The sequence below is a fragment of the Gobio gobio genome (assembly GCF_949357685.1).
Source record: "Gobio gobio genome assembly, chromosome: 17".
Taxonomy (NCBI): Eukaryota; Metazoa; Chordata; class Actinopteri; order Cypriniformes; family Gobionidae; genus Gobio; species Gobio gobio.
Genome location: NC_137110.1, coordinates 31,983,696 through 32,010,255, shown reverse-complemented (window position 1 = coordinate 32,010,255; position 26,560 = coordinate 31,983,696). Strand labels below are relative to the sequence as shown.

Sequence of the window (26,560 nt, the reverse complement as noted above, 5' to 3'; positions counted from 1 at the left end):
AATAGATGAAACCGTTTTTGTAAACCGCAGCGACGAAGTTGAGGCATGATGCCAAAATGACTCTTGAGGCTGTATCTCTGCAATGCTTTGACATATTGGCATCAAACTTTGCATGTGTCATTGTTCCCTTATTCTGACCACACCACATCAATTTTGTAACTGTGCCACCTATTGGTCAAAAGTGATAAACCATTAACTTATATTATCAGTGAATCTTTATATAATATATCAGCCATTTTGCCTAAAATCATCTTAAAACGTGATTAATTGCTTATTGCTCCAGTTGATCTGACACTGCCAGCCATTTTGGCATGTCTTGTCTTCTTCTTTGCGCTTGGCCCCGGTATTGCTGCTTGCAGCTATATTTTTAAATATTATCAAAACCGAGCACATGGAGGTCAATAAAATTCATTCTCAAGCAAAATCTTGCATTACAGCATATTCTGATGCGTTATTAATGAATTATGTTATTAATGATACGCTATTGATGAAATATGATCCCAGAACAGCGCCACCCTCAGGTGACTGTATTTAGCGACAGATCATACTGGACGTGTCATTACTGGACACACTCGTTCTCTAACGACATCGTGAATTACAGCACAATCTGAGGGTGGTGGAGTTCTGGGGATCATATTTCCATAATAACACATCAGAATATGTTCAAAGAACGTTGCCACCTCACATCCGCTCTGTTGTTTCTGCGCCAAAGCTTGAGCTTAAAATCCCGTCAAGAGCGCGTTTGCTCAGAGATATTAATGCCGTTCAGATAATAAGACAATCATTCCATCATTAGCAGCTAAAATACTCATTAATGTGTTCACAACTCATCATGTGCCGGGTCGCGGCAGATCAATGACTTTATAACTCGCAATTGCGACTTTTTATCTCAGAATTCTGACTTTATAACTCGCAATTGCGACTTTTTATCTCAGAATTCTGACTTTATATCACGCAATTGCGAGTTTATATCTCAGAATTCTGACTTTATAACTCGCAGTTGTGAGAAAAAAAAATCAGAATTCTGAGATAAAAAGCTGCAATTACTCTTTTTATTTTTTTATTTAGTGGCGGAAACGGGCTTCCATAACAGTTAAATACTCATTCATGCGCGGGTCGCGGCACATAATTATGGAAGCCCATTTCCGCCACTTAAAAAAAAAAAAGTAAAAATTTTGACATAGGCCTACTTAAGTCATAATTATGACATAAAAAGTTGAAATTATGATTTACTAAATAGGAATTATGACTTTAAAAGTCATAATTATGAGATAAAAAGTCGAAATTATGATTTACTAAATCGAAATTATGACATACCAAGTCGAAATTATGACTTTAAAAGTCATAATTATGAGATTAAAAACTCGAAATTATGACTTTAAAAGTCGAAATTATGACTTTCTGATCATTGATGTGCCGCGACCCGACACATGATGAGTTGCATGCGCATCTATTTAACTGTAGTTTGAGCTGCTAATGATGGAATGATTGTCTTATTATCTGAACGGCATTAATATCTCTGAGCAAACGCTCTTCAGAGGATTTGGAGCGCAAGCTTTGAGTAGTATGAAGCTGCAGACTCGGAGCCTGCTGCATCTACAGTCCCGCACCCAGAGTCCCGCATTCTCAGGCCCCTCGTTTTTCGAGACAGCGCCTTCTATCAAATTGGATCGGGTAAACAATGCAATTGCAATGTGAAGGATTTAGGCCAAAACGTGAGTATCATCAATTTTATTTAACACATTTCTTTTTTAATCAAACCACTTTATAGCTCATCGACACCAACATGAATAGCTCATTTAATATTTGTAAAGATAGTTTTTTCCCGAAAATATTTTTTATAGCTTAGCTAGCCTTTAACCTTGGACTTTTTGTAGACAAGCCATTGTAAAATCCGATTAAAATTAAGGTAGACCAATTAAATACATTGAGTGTGTTAATATCAAAGAATGTCATCATTAATTATTTAATCAGATTTACAGTTTGACCTTTTTTTTAATGACCTTTTATCTTAAAACTATAAATTGAATTAATTAATGTCAAATGGAGTAATTTTTTTACTTTATATAATTTATGTAGCCTACTTAAATGAGTAGCCTACTTATAAAACTTACATATTAAAATTAATGCATGTTAATTAAACTGTGATATGAAGTTGTTGATATGAAGGATCCTGCAAATAGTGAAATAACTGTATCTGAATATATAAATATTTGAATATATATATATATATATATATATATATATATATATATATATATATATATATATATATATATATATATATATATATATATATAATGAATATAAATATAAATGTATATAATATGAATATGAAATAATGTATATAAAATAACACTTTGTTTGCCCCACAGGATGTTCTCAATGGGAAACCAAAGTGGTTCCCCCCAAACCCACCTGTGCCAGTCTACATGGACAATAAGCAACAGCAGACATTCTTTCTGAACCCCTCAAAGCTCTGCTGGATAAGTCTAAAACTCAACTGAACTTCACAGATGAAGTGGAGTTAATTTGTAGTTTTCGTTTCCTGAGGTGGGCCCAAACATGTTTGTCAATTGGATTGTTTGTATTATTGCCATACATGCAATGTTTTATATGTTAATTAATTAATGTATTAATTTATATGGACAGGCCATCATTCATGGCCTATGTGAGATTCAGGCATTGTCCTGGCAGGAGCTGAGGAGGTGTTCCTCAGTGGCCTTACTTATCACCCTAGGTATGCTTGTAATTTGCATTTGCAAAAAATATATAATTTATTATTACACAATATTTTTGACAATGGCAATTATTTTAGTGAAGTCGAGGAATTTGACAGAGCGATTGCCAAACGAATGAAAAAACAGTCACCTAGCAGAAAGTAAAGTTATTATTTTACCTTATGCAATTGAAGATGTAAAGTAAAGTCACTAACATAATTCTTTCTTACTTTTTTATTTTCTTTGTCCTTTTTACAGCAACGTGATGTTTAGGTGATCGTTAAATAAAGTACAGAATTGTTTATTATTGGTTTCTTATTTGAGTTAAGCTTTGCATTGCATTCAAAATATAAAAAAACAGGGTTTGTAATGTTAGCATGGTATGTTAATTAGACCATTAGCATAGGTTGAACTGAAAGAAACATTGGAATTTGAAAAACATTGAGGCAATATAATAATCACACAATATTAATATTGATAATAAGATAGTTCAATCTGTAATTGTATCTCTTCCATAAGTAATTTTCTTTTGATTAGGCTAGCCTACCACCCACACACAAAAAATAACTACTGGGTAATTTGTTAGTCAGAGAACACAGTGTGTTTTTTGGCACATGCACTGAGCAGGGAACGCAAATATGTTATTTTGTTATTATTTTGAGTTAATTTATTTGAAAAACTTTAAAAGAAGCGAGACCGTTATATTGCATCCGGAGTCTGAGAATGCGGGACTCTGTGTGCAGGTGTTATACGATCTTCCGAACAGCAGGAGGCGCTGTCTCGAAAAACGAGGGGCCTGAGAATGCGGGACTCTGGGTGCGGGACTGAAACAACAGAACGGATGTGAGGTGGCAGATGAACATATTCTGATGTGTTATTATGGAAATATGATCCAGAACACACACCATCAGAATCTGCAGTAATGCAGGATTGTGTCCAGTAATGACCTGTCCAGTGGGATCTGATCTGATCTTTACAGTCACCTGAGGGTGGCGCTGTTCTGAGATCATATTTCATTAATAACGCAGCAGAATATGCTGTAATTTCCCTACAGAATTAATTTTATTGACCTCCACTTGCTCGGTTTTGATAATATTTCAAATAATTTAATTGATGTATATATATTTAATCTGTTACAAATTCTAATAAAGTAATATAATTATATATAAACATATAATGTCATCTTTCTCTGCTTTTAAACAGGTAAGACATGAACAATGCCTCCGATGATAAATGTGTGCAATAACACTTAGCCTACATTTATTTGACAAGAACCTCTTTCTCAATTCCCTGTTAATTCTATTGTGTTCTGTTATAGCACACCTACATACACATTAGTCTATTTTTGTTTATTATGCATAGGCTATGTGCATCTCATTCATTTATCTTTATTGTCTTTATTGTTTATTGTAGCCTACTGTCTGTGTACTGTGGTCTCTGTGCACTGGAAACTTCTGTCACCAAAACACATTCCTTGTGTGTGCAAACATGGCAATGAAGCTTTTGATTCTGATTCTGGTTCAGTACTAAAGAGCTACTCTGGGTGAATTTGTCACATGCGCCATTTATTGAAACATATAAGATCATTTTTTTACAGGAGTATTACTGTTTAATGAAAACTGCTCGATCTCAACCTCATATTTCTGTTGCAACTGTTGGGCAGCAGAACTCACTGTTACAACACCATCCAACAAACGTGTGTGTGTGTGTGTGTGTGTGTGTGTGTGTGTGTGTGTGTGTGTGTGTGTGTGTGTGTGTGTGTGTGTGTGTGTGTGTGTGTGTGTGTGTGTGTGTGTGTGTGTCACTATAACCATGACATTGTGGTTTGAACTGAAGTTGTAACAGATTAACCCTACACTCTAAAAAAAAAAGGTTCTATATTGCACCAAAAATGGTTCTTGGCTCGTAATCATAGGGGAACCTTTTTTAATGCTATATAGCACCAATTTTGGTGCTTCAGTGGTTCTTCAGCGGTTCTTCAGAGGTTCTTCAGCGGTTCTTCAGAGGTTCTTCACCGGTTCTTTGACTAAGGTGCTATATAGCACCTCTGAAGAACCGCTGAAGAACCACCGAAGCACCAAAATTGGTGCTATATAGCACTAAAAAAGGTTCCCCTATGATTACGAGCCTTTTTTTTAGAGTGTAGCCTAATTCATTTATTATTTCATATAATATATAGGCCTAATATTATCAAAACCAAGCATCAATAAAATGAATTCTGTAGGGAAATTAATGCATATTCTGCTGCGTTATTAATGAATTATGAGCTGGGAACAGCGCCACCCTCAGGTGACTGTACAGATCAGATCCCACTGGACGGGTCATTACTGGACACACTCCTGCATTACAGCAGATTCTGAGGGTGTGTGTTCTGGTTCATATTTCCATAATAACACATGAGAATATGTTCAGCTGCCACCTCACATCCGTTCTGTTGTTTCTGCGCTAAAGCTTGCTCTTCAAATCCTCTGAAGAGCGTTTGCTCAGAGATATTAATGCCGTTCAGATAATAAGACAATCATTCCATCATTAGCAGCTCAAACTACAGTTAAACACTCATTCATGCTCTCATGAACTCATCATGTGTCGGGTCACGGTACATCAATGAGCAGAAAGTCATAGTTTCAACTTTTAAAGTCATAATTTCGATTTTTTTTAATCTCATAATTATGACTTTTAAAGTCATAATTTCGATTTATTAAGTCATAATTTCGACTTTTTATGTCATAATTATGATTTAAGTAAGCCTATGTCATAATTTTGACTTTTTATGCTCAATTTTTTTTTTAAGTGGCGTAAATGGGCTTCCATATAAATGATATTGATGATAATAAATAATATAATAATATTGGGCTTGTTTTTGAAGCTGCGGTTGCTTATTTGTCTCGCGAGGCGAGTTGCCAACACTGGAGAGGAAGCAGCCGCAGCGAGCGCAGACACAGAGCGACCAGAGAAACGGAGGAGCAACGGCTGCAAGGCGTTTGTAAAAAAACTGCAGAAAAAGTGCGGGTGTTGAACCCTCTAACCTCTCCGGGAAAAGTGTGGGTGTAGCAACGCCTCTAAGTAGTAGCCCTAGTGTGTGTGATATGTTTTATGTTTGTCTATGTATGATCATTCAACTGCTGCATGATCAGTTGAGATCCACATGATGTCAGTGTCTAACAGCAAATAAAGCTGCTGTTTAACTCAGATTGTTTGTTTAATCTGCACTTTTGTCAGGAATCCGTCTGAAACATTCTGAAACAGTTAGTTAATTCAGGCTAGATACTTGATGACCTAACGTAGCCTACCTACATACATTAACATATTTGAGCAATATCTTGATAATCGTGTGTGTGTGTGTGTGTGTGTGTGATAATCATGTTTGTCGCTCCACTCCACTGTTCCAGGTCGCTTAAAAGCTAAATTATCCTGCAAGTTAACACGCAAAGTGGCTTGTTCTATTTTTGTTTGCAGAAGAATAGGCTACGTGGCTTTATTAACTGGCATTTTTTTGTAAGTTATAGGCCTACTTATAAGGTTTTTTTATTTTTTTATTTTTTACTACTGTTGTATAAAAACAATATTTCTCTCACTTATTGTAGGCTACTGAATATGTCAATCAGTCTTGCTAATGCTCAATGGCCTACAATAGCACTCTTGCTCATGTGATATTGCTAGCTCTGTAGTCATTATCAGTTATTGTAAATAATCCACCAGCTTTGCTGTTTCACGGTAATGCACTGATCCATCAGCCCAAGTGAAGGTGATTTGTTTGTACAGGTAGGCCTACATTGCTTTAATCCAGACTTTCTTATCAGATCTCAGAAATAGTTTGCCACTTTCGTTTAATAGGCGAAAACCCTGTTTCTAAACATAGGCTATCCAATAGGTTTAACAATATATGCCTATTTACCATCAAACACACTCACGCAGTTTCAGTAAACGCGATTAATGGTGAAATGGGGGCTGGTTTAAGGCTTACGGTGACTAATGGATCCTAAGCAGATGGATTGGTATAAATGCTCATGGTACGCCGCCATACGATTCACTTTTGACACAGCTCCTGGAAATCGAACAACTGTACACGGCATTTGAATATTTTTCATTTAAAAAGCCAAAAGAGAATTTAAACGCAGCAGAAATGTCAGTAGTGAGCGCACTGCCTTTCCTGAAGCCCATCCACATGAGAACTCCGATCTCCCCTGGCCGCCAGCGCCGGCACACGCTCCCCGCCAGCGAGTTCCGCTCGCTCAACACTGAGGACGCCATCAGTGTGTTCGAAATAGAGAGAGAGGGTGAGACAAAACTACAACACTACTATTATAACCAGCGAAGTGTGTTATTCATTATTTTGAGGAACAGTTTTTTCCCCCGTTACTTTGTTCTCTTTTGTAATTTTTGCGAGATATATAGGCTACGATTTATAAACATATATAAAACGACTTTTGTATAGTGTTAAAATTTATAAAATGTGTTTTGATATGAAAAGCCTACTAAACATACATTTGGTTACTATGTGATTGATGTTTTTTTTTATATATAAAATTTATTTTCTCGTTTTATCTCTCAGCTTTTATATCTGTGTCTGGGGAATGCCCTCTTCATCTGGATGAGGTCCGGCACTTCCTCACCCTGTGTCCTGAGCTTTCTTTGGGCTGGTTTGAACAGGGGAGGCTTGTTGCGTTTATCATTGGATCTCTCTGGGACCAGGACCGACTTAACAATGTAATCTAACCTTCGAGTAATGTATTAATTATTGTTAAAACTATGATTTTAAAAAGTGTTGTTTTATTATTTAATTTTAACGTGTAGTTATTTAGGTTTTTTGTAATTGGTGGTATACATTATTTATTTTAGTTGTCTCTCTTAATAGGATGCATTGACCCTTCATAAGCCTCATGGGACTACTGTCCACATCCATGTGCTGGCAGTCCACCGGACCTTCCGCCAGCAGGGGAAAGGATCCATCCTGCTGTGGCGTTACTTGCAGTATCTGCGCTGTCTACCATATGTCCGCCGTGCCGTGCTCATGTGTGAGGACTTCCTGGTGCCTTTCTACCAGAAGTCTGGCTTTAAAGGGCAGGGTCCTTCTGAAATCACTGTAGGGCCACTCACCTTCATCGAGATGTATTATCCTATACGGGGACATGCATTTATGCGGCGTAACAGTGGCTGTTAAGGGATCACTAGTAGTGCAGCTTTTTGGATCTCCAAAAGGCCAAAGTAGTGAAGCAGTGGGTGTGTTGAAGCAATTTTTGGTCTAGGTATCATGTAATGCTATTTGTGTTCACTTTTCTAAGACATGGTCAGTATAGTAAAAATGGTTACACACTTTTTTTTTTTTTTTTTATAAAAAAGAAAAGGGAACAGTGATGGCTGAAATGTATTATTATTTTAATTAATCACGTCAAACTTGGGAGTTTTTTCTCAAAGTCAGGTCATAAATAGGCTAGGTTTAAATTCATTATTGTTTATTTTTTTTTGTTATTGTTATGCATTTCCCTAGATTTGATTTTTTAATTGTTCATGCACATTTTTAAATTCATGACAGATTTTTCTGTTGTGTTGTGAGATCAAGGCTGAAAAGACAAGTAATTCAGCTGTAAAGCTACTTTGGGTTAGTTTTTGTGTTCAGTGTCTTGTGGCTGCTTTGGATGTGTGTCTATTCAATGGAAGTATTAAAATAGCATCAACTGAACACTTTTCCACTGTGATCTCTTATGAAAAAAAGCCACAAGAGAGTATAGATTGTTGGCTGGTATGTTTGTGAGTGCCAATGTGACAAATGTTTAATATACATACATCTCATAAACATTAAAAAAATAGTGGTTAGGCACCAGTACTATTGGATTTATTGATTAGAATTACTTGTTACTTGCTTTAAAGCAAATTATTGAAGAGTTAATGTTCTATGTACAGAGGTGTTGCAAATCAGAAATCATCGCCTAAATGTATGTCAAAATCTGAAATGTTTAAGACTGGTTTCCATTGCCTTTCCCTGTTGAAATCCACCACATATGCCTCCACAGTCTTGAATCAAGACATCTATGATTTTGTACATTTTGTAAGTAAAAAAAAAACAAATAAAGAATATATTTTTCATAATGTTTGCTCTTTTCCCTCTTTAGATTAGTCCAAGTAATTGTGTAAATTCCTGTAGCATTCATAGGATGACGATTCTGGTTTTAACAATACTTTTATTTATTAAATAAGGCACAGAGAATTAGTCACATTTAAGGATTTTTTTTTCACAAACAAATTGTGAAGGACAAAAAATAAACTTATTTTACAGAAAATAACATTGCCAAACTTATTTGTATTATTATTTGAAGCACTAGTTATTTGGTCCCCCTCTAATATTTGTACAAATACCTTCAACATAAAAATATTCCAGATTTTAAGATTGTCACGCCTGTTCTTTTTTTAAATGCACAAGTGCCCTCAGTAAACGATGCACTGAATATCAATAAGAACAACAGCTGAATTTAACTTTACAATAAAAGTTGACAAAAGACCAAAACAATACATTCTGTTCCAAGGGAATGCACACATGATTTAATGCATGCAGTGCTTCAATAAAAAATAATAGCTGGTTGTCAACAACAGCTCCCCTTGTTCAATTCAAAAACAGGATTGCAAGACACATGCTTGCAATCCAGGAACAGAAAGTACAGGAAGCTACAGTTCTCAACATTCAAACCCCTAGTGTGTTCATAAATGTAGAACTAGACATTACTAGGTTTTCAGTTGTCTATAGAGGCACAAAACTGAATGAAGAATAAAGTATTCTTATGAATGTCACTGAAGTTTCAACATAAAGCTCATTATTCATAGCCAGTTCAGTGAAATGACTCTTTGGGGTTTAATTGCTCTGCAGTTCTTTGTGCAAATACAAACAGCCAAAGTAACATAAAATGAACCTGTGAATATGTGAATGATATCTGGAAATGAATCTGTGAAAATTAATATGTGAAAGGTATTTTAGTTATTGTTAGTGTGAAGTTAACAGCTGCATTTAAAAAAAGTTTAAGGACATATAAAAAGAGAGTATAAAGCTTTGGACGGGCATTTTGTGTCAGATATTTTAAGCTAAATGGATAGCAATAGTACAGTACAGGCTTCAGTAACAACACATCATAGCAGACCTGCACAAATCAGAGATGTTCAGAACTACTTGGGAAAAACATGGACCATTGTGCATTCTAGGGTTTACAAAGGTACTGAACTGCAAATTTAATATGGCATTATTTGCTGTCTTCCTCATTTTTTTCATGGGGATTCAGCTTCCTTTCCCTTGCAGTCCTTGGAGAAAGTTTAAGTCTACAAAGAACAAAACTAGTGTACCACATGATCAATGTCATAGCGTTCACAAAACTTGCTGGTAAAGGGCAAGCAGGTGAGATGCTCTAGCCAATGCCAGTTTATGGGGTAAATGTAGAACCAGACAATAAGTGAGGACACCAACCCCACATAGACAAGCAGCGACAACAAAATAAGAGCTCGTTTGCGGTACTTGTCTAAGGTGCCAAACGAGACATATGGAAGGAAAGTAAAGGACAGGAGAAGACCACTCAGGAAGCCAAAGATGTGAGCAATGTTGTCAATCCAGGGCAGAAGGCCACAGAAGAAAAGAAAGAGAACAATGCCTAATAGCTTCAGGAAAGCCTTCCATGGCTTTTCCAACATCTGCCAAGCCTGGAACAGCTCCACAAAAAGACAGGCTAACAAACCGAACTGAGACCCTGCTGGACCAACCTATAGAAGAAGAGAAAGATTAAGTCATGTCAGTATCACAAAGGGTGAAAGTGCATTCTTTCAAGGCACTTTATGCTAGTGATGCTGTAATCTTTCAATACATTTTCAAGGGGACATCATTACAATGAACTTGTATAACTAAATCTCTAAAGACTACTATTAAAAAAATAAAAACATTTAAAGCAAAATTACCCAAAACTGAAATTCAACTTCCTCAGCATGTCACTCCAAAACCTCTATGATTTCTGCTTTTTATGTTTTGAAGGGTCAAGGGTCAAGTCAAACATCACTTGCTTCTTCATCAGACACATATCCTTCAAGAATGATTTTATGTTCAATATTAAAATAAGAATCAATGATAATCAAGTTATAACCATTTCCTACATTTGATAGATCAGTTCACATGTAACCTCTCTATATTTAATGAGAGATTTTGGAGATTTTAGTATTATATTTGCTGTGTGCTTATGGATCCACATTCTTTAGGTGCTGCTCTGATGTCTGTGTCAAGACGTGCTGACAGGCAACTGTCCTTGGTGTGTAAAAACACTCTGGGAGTGAGAAGGCCCCCAGCATGTGTTTAACTATGTCTTCCTAAAGTGACCTTAGGGTCACATATGTTACAGCTCTACGTGACTATTTTGGGGACTCAGAGAAATGTACCTCTTTTATATGCTTTTCTTACTTAATAGAATAAATTCACTTCTGAACTAGAGTTAGTATCAGCAAGTTTTGGAGAAGTGCTTTGTTGATAGTTAGTTAAGATGTTCACAACCTTGAGGAAACTGTTATTCTCTGGAGCTTTGTGTGTATGTGCGTTGCATGATCTGTGCAGATCCAGTATTGGAGATGGGCTTTTCAGCAGGCGATGCTAGACCTGGAGGTGCCTTTCTATGACCTCCGAGGTCATTGTGATCTAAATCTAGGCCTGGACGACAACTAGTTTATGCATTTTTAGTTATATATGCTCCAATCTGTCTACGTGTGGAAAGTTGCTTACATTGCATGTTGTTAGAACCAATCAGAATCATTCCACATGGCAGTAATGACGTGGCTAGACCTTGAAAACAGTATAACTGTTCAGAAAATTGTATGTACGTTAGACGGAGGCGGGGAGACTGTTAGAGGGAGTGCGGCCTACAAACTCCTTGTGAGCTGGCTTCTGCTGATGAAACTACAAACTATTCTTCAGTAAATTTTTCTTTAATCAATCTGACTCCTGACTCTTGGTCTTCATTTTTCACTACTGGTCCTGGGTCCTAAGCTGTTACCCCAACAGTTTAATACAATGTTCAGGCTAGTTCATGTCTTCTAAAACCATACGCAGCTTTGTTTAAAGACCAAAATTTATTTTCAGTATACACTGGAAATCTTTCCTACAACATGTTCACAATATCCAAAAACTTCTTTGTTTGCATACATTTGGAAGCTCTGTAACCCAACACCATATAAGGCAAAGGAGGAGAAAAAAAACTGCACACAGATCTAATTTATTCTTGCATGTACAGTATTGAAAGGGCATTTGAATTAGTCTTCGCATGTGTGCTTTGTAAACACGGAAAGGCTGAGAAAACTTGCATAATGCCAAGTTGTCTGGTGGAAAACAAATACTCACTGAGAGGACACTTTTTCACAGACGACGTCACACAGAGCGAATAAACTGAAAATAGCCTTAATTTATATGTATTTCCCTTCTCCTTTTCCCCCCACATCCCACTCAACTTCATGCTGAGAGATCACCCAAAATCTGTGTGATTTGGATGTAGGTTCTCACTGTACAATATTATGTGTGTTTGATATCGTTTGAAATGTCTCAGTGCGACTCTGTTCCCCACAGAAGTATACAGGAAGTTAATAAGAGTTTTTAGAGCTTTGAGATATTTTGAATATTATGATGGGTGTGGCTTTTGGAGCCATTTGGTCTCTTCTTTCAATTCAGGCAAATGGGAACATGATCCAATTTAAATTTCCTTTGTTATCATGTATTTCCATTTGAAAGAGGTTTCGGTCTGGTCTGAGTTACTTAAAGCGATACAGCAAGGAGTTCGGGGCGCAATACTTTAATAAGATTGGCCCGTAACAGCGAATGCTCTGTGTTACGTACAGGTACTGGTCATATAATTAGAATATCATCAAAAAGTTGATTTATTTCACTAATTCCATTTAAAAACTGAAACTTGTATATTATATTCATTCATTACACACAGACTGATATATTTCAAATATTTATTTCTTTTAATTTTGATGATTATAACTGACAACTAAGGAAAATCCCAAATTTAGTATCTCAGAAATATATTGTGAAAAGGTTCAATATTGAAGACACCTGGTGCCACACTCTAATCAGCTAAATAACTCAAAACACCTGCAAAGGCCTTTAAATTGTCTCTCAGTCTAGTTCTGTAGGCTACACAATCATGGGGAAGACTGCTGACTGGACAGTTGTCCAAAAGACGACATTGACACCTTGCACAAGGAGGGCAAGACACAAAGGGTCATTGCAAAAGAGGCTGGCTGTTCACAGAGCTCTGTGTCCAAGCACATTAATAGAGAGGCGAAGGGAAGGAAAAGATGTGGTAGAAAAAAGTGTACAAGCAATAGGGATAACCACACACTGGAGAGGATTGTGAAACAAAACCCATTGGGTGGACAGCAGCTGGAGTCAGTGCTTCAAGAACCACTACGCACAGACGTATGCAAGACATGGGTTTCAGCTGTCGCATTCCTTGTGTCAAGCCACTCTTGAACAACAGACAGCGTCAGAAGCGTCTTGCCTGGGCTAAAGACAAAAAGGACTGGACTGCTGCTGAGTGGTCCAAAGTTATGTTCTCTGATGAAAGTAAATTTAGCATTTCCTTTGGAAATCAGGGTCCCAGAGTCTGGAGGACTTTAGAGCACTTTATGCTTCCAGTGCCACAGACTGATCGACTCCATGCCACGCCGCATTGCTGCAGTAAATCAGGCAAAAACTAAGTATTGAGTGCTAGCCTGGATGCCAGCCGAATTTAGCCCCGCCCACAAAAATTTTTGCTCGGGCAATTCGGTCTGGACTCGCTCCATAGAGGAGTAATTATGCCCGAACAGAAACTGTTCGGACCAATGAAATTGTCAGGGTGGGCTTTAGACGATGATGGACAGATGATCAACAGTAACGTAATCATCCACGTCATCGAAGGCTCTTGGGTTGAATTTGCTCTTATCCTAAACGGAGAACTTGTTCGTATATGCATTCACCTTCACTAGTTCTCTCAGAAACGATGATCGTGTTGGTAAGTACTCTGTGTATCCTTAAATTATTTTATTACTGGCAAAGATCGTTTACACTCATCTTTTTCTTGTAACGTTACTTAATCCAGCGTGCGTGCAGACAGGGTTGCCAAGTGTTTTTGCAATGTCGCGCACAATTGCTATTCAAAACTATAGCTCAAAACAATAACTTTCCGGGGGGTTCTCCGGAAAAAAATGGCGTTTGGTTGGCAAAATATGTTATTTTGGCAAGGTTGCCTGCTAAAATTCGCATTCCTGGGTTTATATAATCACATAATTGGGGTCGCTTCAACCCGCAGACATGGAGAAAAACACGGACTTGGCAACACAGTGCAGTTGAGTTCTGTTGACATTTGACAACTAACGTTACGCGTCGCTCCGTTGCTCTGATTGGTTGTGGGTCTATCCAATTGAGGTCTTTCCTGGCTCGGTTGAAACACGCCCCATAATCAAAGCTCAATGGAGCGGTACCAGACTCATATTCTGACTAGAATTGAGTATGGCCACGCCAGGCTAATTGAGTGCTGTACATGCTCATACTTTTCATGTTCATACTTTTCAGTTGGCCAAGATTTCTAAAAATCCTTTCTTTGTATTGGTCTTAAGTAATATTCTAATTTTCTGAGATAATGAATTTGGGATTTTTCCTTAGTTGTCAGTTATAATCATCAAAATTAAAAGAAATAAACAATTGAAATATATCAGTCTGTGTGTAATGAATGAATATAATATACAAGTTTCACTTTTTGAATGGAATTAGTGAAATAAATCAACTTTTTGATGATATTCTAATTATATGACCAGCACCTGTAATTATTCAGAAAGTCAGGAAATCTTTCAGTCTTTAGGCTATTTTGGAATATTTTATGTTATGTACGAGTTATCTTTGAATTGATTATGTAATTGGCATTATACATTTACCTGACTGTTAATAAAATTGTTACATTTTGACCTATTCTGATTTCCTCTGGAATGATTAATTATCTCAGATTGTGAAACGAATATAATTTCAACAAAGGGTTAAAACGGAATGATTAAATGTATGACTAACTATTAAATATAAATGACCAAACAACCAATTGGCATTCTATCCTAAATTCGACATTATGATAAATGGAGTCACATCAAAGATATATTATAATGAAATCCATTTTGCCCAGCTGAAACACGAACGCGCAACGGCCTTCAGTCGCGCAGCTTGTTACCTTCCTTGGAACGAGATTTTAGCGACCTTACAGGTACTTCAGCTTATATGTCTACCGCGAACTTTACGACGTGATTGCGCAATCATTGGCACGTTGCAGAGCAGCGCAAGATTTGCAGACATTGCAGAGCAGCGCAATTTAGGTTAAAAAGTATATACATTTTTTATTTGTTTTTAAAATGACAGATAGCAGATAGGACCAACATAATATTAGAGAGTTTATAGACATCCAAAACATGTCTCCCTAATTTAATCTCACCATTTTTTCTTAAAATGGCAGATAGATCTGTTTGTCATGATTGTAACGATGAAACACACACCATGCTTTTTAAAAATAGACCCAAATGGTAGTATCTACAAAGAAAACTGAATGGGACCAAGATTAGAATCTTGAGGGACCCCACAGTTGAGAGGAGCAGAGGCAGATTAAAATTCAACTTAATTAAAACATCTATTAAAGAACAGTTCCTTGGATAGGCACAGACTGTTCAAGGTGGGAGATAATGTTATGAGAATGCTATTGTGGTATTCTATTGTGGAGGTCTAATAGAAATCTTTATCACCTGAATCAACAATCAACAATAACTCATTAAGCACTTTTAAAAACGTATATTCTGCATTGATGTGAAACCCAGGAGGAAAACTTAAAAATAGCATTTTTTTATTTAAAAAGGTTCTGTAATTGAAGGAAAGTCTAAAATGTGAGAGAACTGTTGTAATAGAAGCATGGATGAGAAAAGTATGTTTAATAACTAATTTTGTATTTAATGGAAGAAAAACAAAAATGGGTTTTAACCAACGTGAAGCAGAGTAAATAATGAAAGTGTTAATGTTCGGGTGAATCATCCCTTCAAAGACCAATGTTTAGATGATTAAGGTGACCTGTTATATTGTCACAGCAGCTTTAGTCTGATGTTATTTCTCTAATGGAAAGGTTTCAGAAATGTTCAATGGTTTGGCCACTATTAAAGCCTTGTTATTATGTAAAGGGGTAGAGAAACAAAGCGCTGAGTGTCAAGCAGGTGCATAAACAGTGAGTCACATAAACAAAGCTGGTCTGAATCTGAGAGCAGAAATGACATTTTTTTATAATGTTAATGCATGCCACTACAGGGTCAGACATGAATCCATTTAGTCATTTTCGGCCATCAGTTGATGCAACCATTTTGTAGGATGAGAACAAAATACTACAAATTATGAGACAATATCATTTTGAATAAACATACTGGCCCATTATTTGACATTTTTAAGAGCAATTCAAAATAAAATCCTTCCAGTTAATTTAGATACACTGTAAAAAAAAATGCAGGTCTCCAACTGAAAATGTGACCGATCACATCAAAATTTTTCAGTTGGCCAAATTGAATTTCTGTGAATTGATGCAATTTAATTAACAGAAATTCAATTTGGCCAACTAAAAAATGTATATGTGATCGGTCACTAGAAAAATGCTCAATTGGAGACCTGATTTTTTTTTTTACAGTGTAGCGGAAGTCTCTACCTGCATAATAAATATGACTCCAGAGCTTTTATCTTTTTAACTGACTGTATTTGATCATATCCTCTTACTAGACACCCCCCATTTTGGCAAATGGGACAGAAATGACATACCCTTATGAGCAGACTTATTGCTGCTCATAAGTCATTCTGAATAGACACATAACCAACATATATTTATAAAGCCAACACTTGTGATTTTATAGATCAGACTGTTATTAATATGGAGATAAATAAGCTTAAAAAAAAATTTATATACAGCGGGGAGAACAAGTATTTGATACACTACCGATTTGGCAAGGTTTCCCACTTACAAAGCATGTAGAAGTCTGTAATTTTTATCATAGGTACTCTTCAACTGTGAGTGACGGAATCTAAAACAAAAATGCAGAAAATCACATTGTATGATTTTTAAGTAATTAATTTGCATTTTATTGCATGACATAAGTATTTGATACATCAGAAAAGCAGAACTTAATATTTGGTACAGAAACCTTTGTTTGCAATTACAGAGATCATACGTTTTTTGTAGTTCTTGACCAGGTTTGCACAAACTGCAGCAGAGATTTTGGCCCACTCTTCCATACAGACCATCTCCAGATCCTTCAGGGTTTGGGGCTGTCGCTGGGCAATACGGACTTTCAGCTTACAATGCTCTTACTGAGGAAAGGAGGTTGTTGTCCAAGATCTCGCGATACATGGCCCCATCCATCCTCCCCTCAATACGATGCTGTCGTCCTGTCCCCTTTGCAGAAAAGCATCCCCAAAGAATGATGTTTCCACCTCCATACTTCACGGTTGGGATGGTGTTCTTGGGGTGGTACTCATCCTTCTTCTTCATCCAAACACGGCGAGTGGAGTTTAGACCAAAAACCTCTATTTTTGTCTCATCAGATCACATGACCTTCTCCCATTCCTCATCTGGATCATCCAGATGGTCATTGGTAAACTTCAGACAGGCCTGGACATGCGCTGGCTTGAGCAGGGGGACCTTGCGTGCGCTGCAGGATTTTAATCCATGACGGCGTAGTGTGCTATTAATGGTTTTCTTTGAGACTGTTGTCCCAGCTGTCTTCAGGTCATTGACCAGGTCATGTCGTGTAGTTCTGGGCTGATCCCTCACCTTCCAAATGATCATTGATGTCCCACGAGGTGAGATCTTGCATGGTGCCCCAGACCGAGGAAGATTGACCGTCATCTTGAACTTTTCTAAAATTTTCTAATAATTGCGCCAACAGTTGTTACCTTCTAAACAAGCTGCTTGCCTATTGTCCTGTAGCCCATCCCAGCCTTGTGCAGGTCTACAATTTTATCCCTGATGTCCTTACACAGTAGCCTGGATGCCAGCCGAATTTAGCCCCGCCCACAACATTTTAACTCGGACAGTTCGGTCTGGACTTGATCCATAGGAAAGTAATTATGCTGAAACTGTTCGGACCAATAAAATTGTCAGGCTTTAGACGATGATGGACAGATGATAAATAGTAATGTAATCATCCACGTCATCAAAGGCGCTTGGGTTGAATTTGTTCTAATCCTAAACGGAGAACTTGTTTGTATATGCATTCACCTTTACTATTTCTCTCAGAAATGATGATCGTGTTGGTAAGTACTCTGTGTATCCTTAAATTCTTTTTGTACAACGTACAATTTTGGGGGGGTGTTCTCGGGCTGCCAGCTAAAATTCGCATTCCTGGGTCTGTATATCACATAATTGGGGTCACTTCAACTTGCGGACTTGGCAACACAGTGCAGTTGAGTTCTGTTGACATTTGACAACTAACGTTATGCGTCGCTCCGTTGCTCTGATTGGTTGTAGATCTATCCAATTGAGGTCTTTCCTGGTTCGGTTGAAACACGCCCCATAATCACAGCCCAAGGGAGCAGTATCAGACTCAAATTCTGACTAGAATTGAGTATGACGACGTCAGGCTACTTACACAGCTCTCTGGTGTTGGTCATTGTGGAGAGGTTGGAGTCTTTTTGACTGAGTGTGTGGACAGGTGTCTTTTATACAGGTAACGAGTTCAATCAGGTGCAGTTAATACAGGTAATGAGTGGGGAACAGGAGGGTTTCTTAAAGAAAAACAAACAGGTCTGTGAGAGCCGGAATTCTTACTGGTTGATAGGTGATCAAATACTTCTGTCACGCAATAAAATGCTAAATCATTATTTAAAAATCATACAATGTGATTTTCTGGATTTTTGTTTTTTGTTCCGTCTCTCACAGTTGAAGTGTACCTATGATAAAAATGACAGACCTCTACATGCTTTGTAAGTAGGAAAACCTGCTAAATCGGCAGTGTATCAAATACTTATTCTCCCCACTGTGTGTGTGTATATATATATATAATTTTTTTTAATGTATAAAAAATATGTGAATGAATAGTGAACTTATAACCACTATTAAACTGAAGCCACAAGTGTGGTCATGCTTCATTTCAAATCTGAGGATATTTCTAAAACTATGCATTCTGTAAATAATTTCAGAAGACAATGTCATGTGAGTTTTTAGAGAAGGCTGATAAGATGCTAATGAAAAAAAAACACCCATTTGTGGTCTACTGTCTGGCAAGGAGAACTGCTCAATTCATGTTCTATTCAGGGGCGGACTGGCCATCTGGCGTACCGGGCGTTTGTGTGGGCCGGCCCGTTGCAACGTAAATGTAAAACTACGTAGCCTATATCCTTCCGTCAGCCCAGACGAATGGCGCGCGCAGCCCACTTGAGGCAAGGGCAAAACTCCATGCAAAACTCTAATCTATAGCCTGCTCAGTCCCAGTGTCTCAGTGGTGTAAAAGCGCTCGTCAATGTCAAAATGTTTGCGATATCCAATCAAATTGAAGGAGGCGGGATTTACTGTGCACAGCAGCCGAGCAGCGCGAGCGGCACTTGAATGCGAGCCGATGTAAAAGCTGAATATGAGTCAATGGGCTACAGCAATATTTCCCGACTGTTAACGTTTTAAAAATGTTAAACGACGGACATTAATTTCCAGGGATGTAAACTAGGCTACTGCTGACCTTTTAGAATTAATCAGATTGTAATGCCTTTTAGAATGCACAAAGAAACAGTAGGTGTCGCAGTTTTCAGCATATCAGAGGGAATGTTTGTTCCCTTTCGAGAGGTCTCTCGTATTGCGTTATGGGAAAACTCCTTTTCTCGAGAATATGAAGCAAAAACTTTATTCTATAAAGTGTCTATGTAAAACGCAGTGCCGCTGCACAGCCGATAGAACAGCGCGAGCTGCGCGCTGATTGGCTGTGCTGCGGGAACTGCATGAACCTATGGCGAGGCGGCTGAGAGAGCAAACCAATAGGGGTCGCTAGAATTCCCGCCGAACAAGGTCGCTAGAATTAACATACCTGAGGCTATAAAAGGCCGTGTTTTGCCATAGGAAATCAGATTTAATCTCCTTCAGCGATACCTTCGTTGACCTTCGGAATTGAAGCCCCGCCGTCGAAAAGCACCCAGCGGAACTTCTGCAGCTCTGAGGACGCCGGATTCCCACCTGGTCTCCGCCTTCAGCTACCTGCCACCTGCCGTTCCAGCTGCGCCATCCGGCGATATATCCTTTATTCTTGTCTGTGTTTAGTGTGTGTGTGTTGCCGCTGCAACCCACCTCAAAAAGAGTGCGAGCGTTCTTACAAATGCCTCGCTTTTCCTGCGCCTCGTGCCGAGCACCTCTCCTCGGCGGGGACCGCCACATCATCTGTGTGGAATGCCTCGGACGCAACCATGCTGAGACTGCACTCTCCAAGGGCGGCTGCCCCGAGTGCGACGAGATGGCTCTGCAGACCCTGAGGGCTTGCCTCGCCAGCTGCGATGTCTCCGCCCCGACCGCGCTTGCACGCCGAGCAACTCTCCACGTGCCTCGCTCTCGCTGGTGAAGTTCACCCAAGAGGAACAGCGCCCCTCCCCCGCAGTGGCCTGTTCTGTCTACTTTGGTGGACCAGTAGGTGAAGAGGAGGAGGAGGAGGACAGCCTTTCCCTGGCTGCATCTGGCAGCGGGTGGTCAGACTCTGTCTCGGAGCCCTCCGCTTCGACGCAGACTGCCACTAACGATAAAGCCAGCTTTGACACGGAGCTGGTCCGTGTGCTCACTAAGGCCGTGGAAGACCTCGGGCTCGAGTGGTCCCACCCCCCGGAGACAACACGGAGTAGGCTGGACGAATGGTTCCTGCAAAGCCGTCGCCTTTCCTCCCCTCAAAAGCCCGCCCCCTTCTTTCCGGAGGTTCATGACGAGCTGACGAAGGCTTGGAAAGCCCCCTACTCGTCGCGTGCGAAGTCCTCGTTCTCCCCAGCACTCTCCTCTGTTGACAGCGCTAAGGAAAAAGGATACGAGGGTTTTCCTCCCCTCGAAGAAGCTGTCGCTGCGCACCTCAGCCCGCCCTCCTCCAGAGGATGGCAGACCAGGGCTCAACACCCCTCCAAACCATGTCGCTCTACCTCAGCTTTCGCCAGTTGAGCATACGCCTCTGCTGGCCAAGCTGCTTCGGCGCTCCACACCATGGCTGTCCTTCAAGTTTATCAGGCCAAACTTCTCCGCTCTCTGGACGAGTCTGTTCCTGATTCTGAGATCTTGAGGGACCTGCGCAGCGCCACTGATCTAGCCCTACGCGCAACCAAATCCAACGCGCAGGCTATCGGGAGGACTATGGCCAACCTGACCATTCTAGAACGACACTTATGGCTGAACCTTACGGATATGAAGGATATCGACAAAGCCTCCTTTCTGGATGCTCTCATTTCCTCCTCCGGTTTGTTCGGTCCGGCGGTCGTGTGAGTCACGTGCTCCGCGCCGAGGTATCGAAACTGTTAGAAAAGGGAGTGGTGGAAACCGTGCACCCAACACAAAGCCAGTCAGGCTTTTACAGTCGCTACTTTCTCGTTCCAAAAAAGGATGGCGGCCTCAGGCACATCCTAGACCTCAGACATCTGAACAAAGCGCTTATGACGCGCTCGTTCAAGATGCTGACAGTGAAACAAATTCTCGCGCACATTCGCCCGGGGGATTGGTTTTTCACGGTCGACCTGAAAGATGCATACTTTCACATTCAGATAGCACCCCGTCACAGGCCATTCTTGAGATTCGCCTTCGAGGGTCAGGCTTATCAATACACAGTCCTGCCATTCGGTTTATCCCTGGCGTCCCCATAGCCCCGCTGAGGCTGAAAGGCATGCGGATACTCAACTACCTCGATGATTGGCTCGTCATAGCACAATCAGAGGCACAGTTGACGATACACAAGTCCTGGCTCCTCAACCATCTAGAATGTTTGGGTCTCAGGATTAATATCGCCAAGAGTTCAATGTCTCCCAACCAGAATATATCTTTTCTGTGTACAGTCATAGACTCAATACAAATGAGGGCGCGGCTTACGTCACAGCGCGCCCTCTCTATTCAGAACATGGCGACGTCATTCAAAGCTGGCACTTGCGTTCCTCTCAAACGTTTTCAGAGGATGCTAGGTCTTATGGCCTCGGCATCGGCAGTACTCAAACTGGGTCTATTACACATGCGCCCCCTCCAACGCTGGCTAAACTCCCATGTTCCGGCTCACGCATGGCGATCAGGCCAGTTTCGCATCAAAGTGAACCACAGCTGTGTCAAAGCTCTGGCTCCTTGGAAGGCGACCACCTGGTATCAAACAGGTGTTATGATGGGTACAGTTACGAAACGGAAAGTGGTCTCGACCGACGCGTCCAACCTAGGTTGGGGCGCCCTACACGAGGGCAAGCCAGTCTCTGGCCAGTGGGCAACTTCAGAGAAAAGGCTACACATAAACTGTCTAGAGATGAAAGGGGTCATCCTATCGCTGAAAGCTTTCCTTCCGTACATAAAGGGTCACCACGTCCTGGTCCGAACGGACAACATGTCAGTGGTATCTTATAAAAATCGCCAGGGCGGTCTGAAATCACGCTCCCTACATTCCATGGCGAATCACCTCCTTTTATGGGCAGAGCACTTCCTGAGCTCCCTGAGGGCGGCTCATGTGCCAGGTATCCTGAATCAGGGTCCGGATATGTTATCCAGAGACCCATATTTGATTCTTCCCCAACGGGGCTATTAAGAGCACTGTGGAATTGGTTTCCCTGATCTTTTTGATGGCCTGTGGCAACATCGCGATCGGAGGAAAAGCATATAGAGGGAGACTGGGCCAGGCATGGGCCAGCGCATCTCTGCGTTTGGAGAAAAATATTGGACAGTGAGCATTGTCCTCTGAGGTGAAAAGATCTACTTTCGCTTTGCCCAAGGTGCTCCAGATCAACTGAATTGTCTGCGGGTGAAGAGACCACTCCCCGGGGGAATGTGGTTCACTTTGATGCGAAACTGGCCTGATCGCCATGCGTGAGCCGGAATTCCCCCGGGGAGTGGTCTCTTCACCCGCAGACAATTCAGTTGATCTGGAGCACCTTGGGCAAAGCGAAAGTAGATCTTTTCACCTCAGAGGACAATGCTCACTGTCCAATATTTTTCTCCAAACGCAGAGATGCGCTGGCCCATGCCTGGCCCAGTCTCCCTCTATATGCTTTTCCTCCGATCGCGATGTTGCCACAGGCCATCAAAAAGATCAGGGAAACCAATTCCACAGTGCTCTTAATAGCCCCGTTGGGGAAGAATCAAATATGGGTCTCCGAACTGACTCTCATGTCAGACACAGCCCCACAGCCCCCACCCATCAGTCCCTATATGGGACCTTGCCACAGTATTAGAAGCTATGAAGGGCTCTACCTTTGAACCGCTTCAGTCTGTGAGCTTAAAGCACCTCTAACTAAAAAACGCTTTTCTGCTGGCACTGGCCTCAGTTAAGCGAGTGGGCGATTTACACGCACTCTCCACGAGTGCTTCCTGTCTTGAGTTTGGGCCTAACGACTCCAGGGTCGTCCTCAAACCTAGACACGGCTATGTTCCTAAAGTGCTTTCTACTCCCTTTAGGGCACAGGTCATGTCTCTTTCGGCCCTGCCCGCGTCGCAAGACGAAAAGGACGCGAATTTGCTCTGCCCAGTTAGAGCGTTGAGACTGTATCTAGAGCGCTCCGCCCCTTTCAGGCAATCGGAACAGCTCTTTGTGTGCTTCGGTGGCTGCACTAAAGGCTATGCTGTCACGAAGCAGAGACTGTCACACTGGATAGTGGACGCTATCTCTATGGCTTATAAGTCTAAAGATCTAACTTGCCCTATAGGCATTAAAGCCCATTCTACCAGAGGCATGGCCTCGTCATTGGCATGGACATGTGGCATACCGCTGGAAGATATTTGTGCGGTGGCAGGCTGGGCCTCTCCGTCCACTTTTATCAGATTTTATAAACTGGAAGTCCCCGCTCTACAAGCTGGGATTCTCTCCATTTAATAGGTATTGCATGTCATTATTAACTAGACCCGATTCTTCCGGTCTCCCTGTTATTCATATATGATCAGTTTTCACAAGCATGTTGGAACAGTTTTCACAAGCATGTGTTACACTATATATCTATAAGGCCCGACTATGCCCGGTCATAAATCTATATCATTTATTTACTCATTATGTCCTCTCAAGAGGCCCACTTTGTTGGTCTCCTGTGACTCACTGTTACCCATCTTACGTGCCTCAGGCCATTGGGTCAGTTAGCACGCACAGCGTTTTAAATTGGGTTCCCATAACGCAATACGAGAGACCTCTCGAAAGGGAACGTACTCGGTTACTCACGTAACCTCGGTTCCCTGAGAGAGGGAACGAGTATTGCGTAACACGCCGTGCTTATGCTTCTCAGGGTATCACTTCAGTCGATTTTTAACCTGATTTCCTATGGCAAAACACTGTCTTTTATAGCCTCAGGTATGCTAATTCTAGCAACCTTGTTCGGCGGGAATTCTAGCGACCCCTATTGGTTCGCTCTCTCAGCCGCCTCGCCATAGGTTCATGCAGTTCCCGCAGCACAGCCAAGCAGCGCACAGCTCGCGTTCTATCGGCTGTGCAGCGGCACTGCGTTTTACATAGACACTTTATAGAATAAAGTTTTTGCTTCATATTCTCGAGAAAAGGAGTTTTCCCATAACGCAATACTCGTTCCCTCTCTCAGGGAACCGAGGTTACGTGAGTAACCGAGTACGTTTTTCTGTTTCCAGGCTTTCTTCAGTAATTTCACAATCATTTTTAAATTATTCATAATACTCAAAATATATTTCTGAAACGTAGGCTTATGTGGCGTTCACACCGGACGCGATTCGCGCGAATAATTCGCGCTGATCGCGCAAAGGTGGACACGTGTACAAACGCTCAATTCGCGTCCTTCGCGCCGCCTCAATCGCGCGAATCGCGCCGCAGAATGCCATTTCGCGTCTCTGCATTGACTTAACATGTAAATCACTCGCGCGAATCGCACGAATCGCGTCCGGTGTGAACGCACCATTAGCCTACACATACATCATGCTAAAACTGGCAACTTTCATATTCAAGTAGGCTAGCCTATGGAAAGTGTCATATATGAAAATAAATATATAATTTGCTAGTTCACATGCATTATTTTACACACTGGTAATCAAAAGTTTGAAATAATTAAGCCTTTTTTAAATGTTTTTGAAAGAAGAAGGCTGAATTTATTTGATCAAAAATACAGTAAAACCACAAATATTATTATTAATATATTTCCAATAGGCCTAGTTGTTTTCTATGAGAATGTATTGTAAAATGTAATTTATTTCGGTAAAAGCTGACTTTTCAGCATCATTACTTCAGTAAGTGTCACATGATCCTTCAGAAATCATTTTAATATGCTGTATTTTTCATATAATTTTTAAACTCTTTTCCACTTTTTGAGCTCTATTCCATAAAATGACAGATGTCTAGATACTATAACCACTAGAAAGGCACCCTAAAACAGTCCACATTATGCACTATATCCTAAGTCTTCTAGACAATAGCATTGTATATGGTCTGATTTTATGGTAGGTATTGAACTTAATGATATTAAACTACAGTGTATGGAAAAGAGAAATCAAAAATTTGTATTAAAAAAAAATACTATTTGCCATGTGCACCAGGAAAGACAAATTATAACCTGAAGAAGTATGCCTGTCATTCAGTATGATAAGCATTTCAATAAAACAATTATATAATGTGTATAGTGTATATAGTGTATAATGAGCTGGTGGGTTTATGGTGAGGTGTGTTGCAGACCGGGTGTTATGGGCCGCTTTGTGCCAGAAAGTCCAGGGCCACTTTTTTGCCCTAGTCCACCCCTGGTTCTATTGTTTCACTCGACGAACCTTTCACACCTCTGCCAGAATGAGACTTAATCTTTATTTTTCTTTTCTCGTTATTCTTTTGTTTGTATTCAGGCTTTATTAGCTTTTATTCTGGCATTATGGCTTGCCCACCAACACCACTTTCATCCCATTATACATTAATCCACAAGTCTTTATAGAAAACAAACAAGCAAAGACGTATTCTTTAGCCTGACGTCGTCATACTCAATTCTAGTCAGAATTTGAGTCTGATACTGCTCCGTTAGGCTGTGATTATGGGGCGTGTTTCAACCGAACCAGGAAAGACCTCAATTGGATAGACCTACAACCAATCAGAGCAACGGAGCGACGCATAACGTTAGTTGTCAAATGTCAACAGAACTCAACTGCACTGTGTTGCCAAGTCCGCGAGTTGAAGCGACCCCAATTATGTGATATACAGACCCAGGAATGCGAATTTTAGCTGGCAGCCCAGCCAAAATAACACATATTTTACCCCCCAAATGCCTTTTTTTCCCGGAGAACCCCCCCGGAAAGCTATTGGGCTTGTTTTTGGCTAGTATTGAGTAACGTTAGCAATTGGGCGGGTTTTGTTTTAAAAACTTGGCAACACTGTCTGCACGCACGCTGGAAAAAGTAGCCTAACGTTAGAAGAAAAAGATGTGTAAACGACCTTTGCCGGTGTTGTAAAAAAAGAATTTAAGGATACACAGAGTACTTACCATTTCTGAGAGAAATAGTAAAGGTGAATGCATATACGAACAAGTTCTCCGTTTAGGATTAGAACAAATTCAACCCAAGCGCCTTTGATGACGTAGATGATTACGTTACTGTTTATCATCTGTCCATCATCGTCTAAAGCCCGCCCTGACAATTTCATTGGTCCAAACAGTTTCTGTTCGGGCA

At 40.3% G+C, this 26,560-nt stretch overlaps 2 protein-coding genes across 2 annotated transcripts in view; one reads left to right on the top strand and one right to left on the bottom strand.

Moving 5' to 3' along the window:
* ube2o (ubiquitin-conjugating enzyme E2O) overlaps positions 1–26,560 on the bottom strand; it is a 324,768-nt gene that overhangs the window by 156,142 nt on the left and 142,066 nt on the right. The gene's annotated exons all lie outside the window — the stretch shown is intronic.
* Positions 6,376–9,094, top strand: aanat1 (arylalkylamine N-acetyltransferase 1). Its single transcript, XM_079840704.1, has 3 exons — positions 6,376–6,997; positions 7,273–7,427; positions 7,576–9,094. The coding sequence occupies exons 1-3, from the start codon at positions 6,844–6,846 to the stop codon at positions 7,879–7,881; spliced, it is 615 nt and encodes a 204-aa protein (XP_079696830.1). The 5' UTR covers positions 6,376–6,843; the 3' UTR covers positions 7,882–9,094.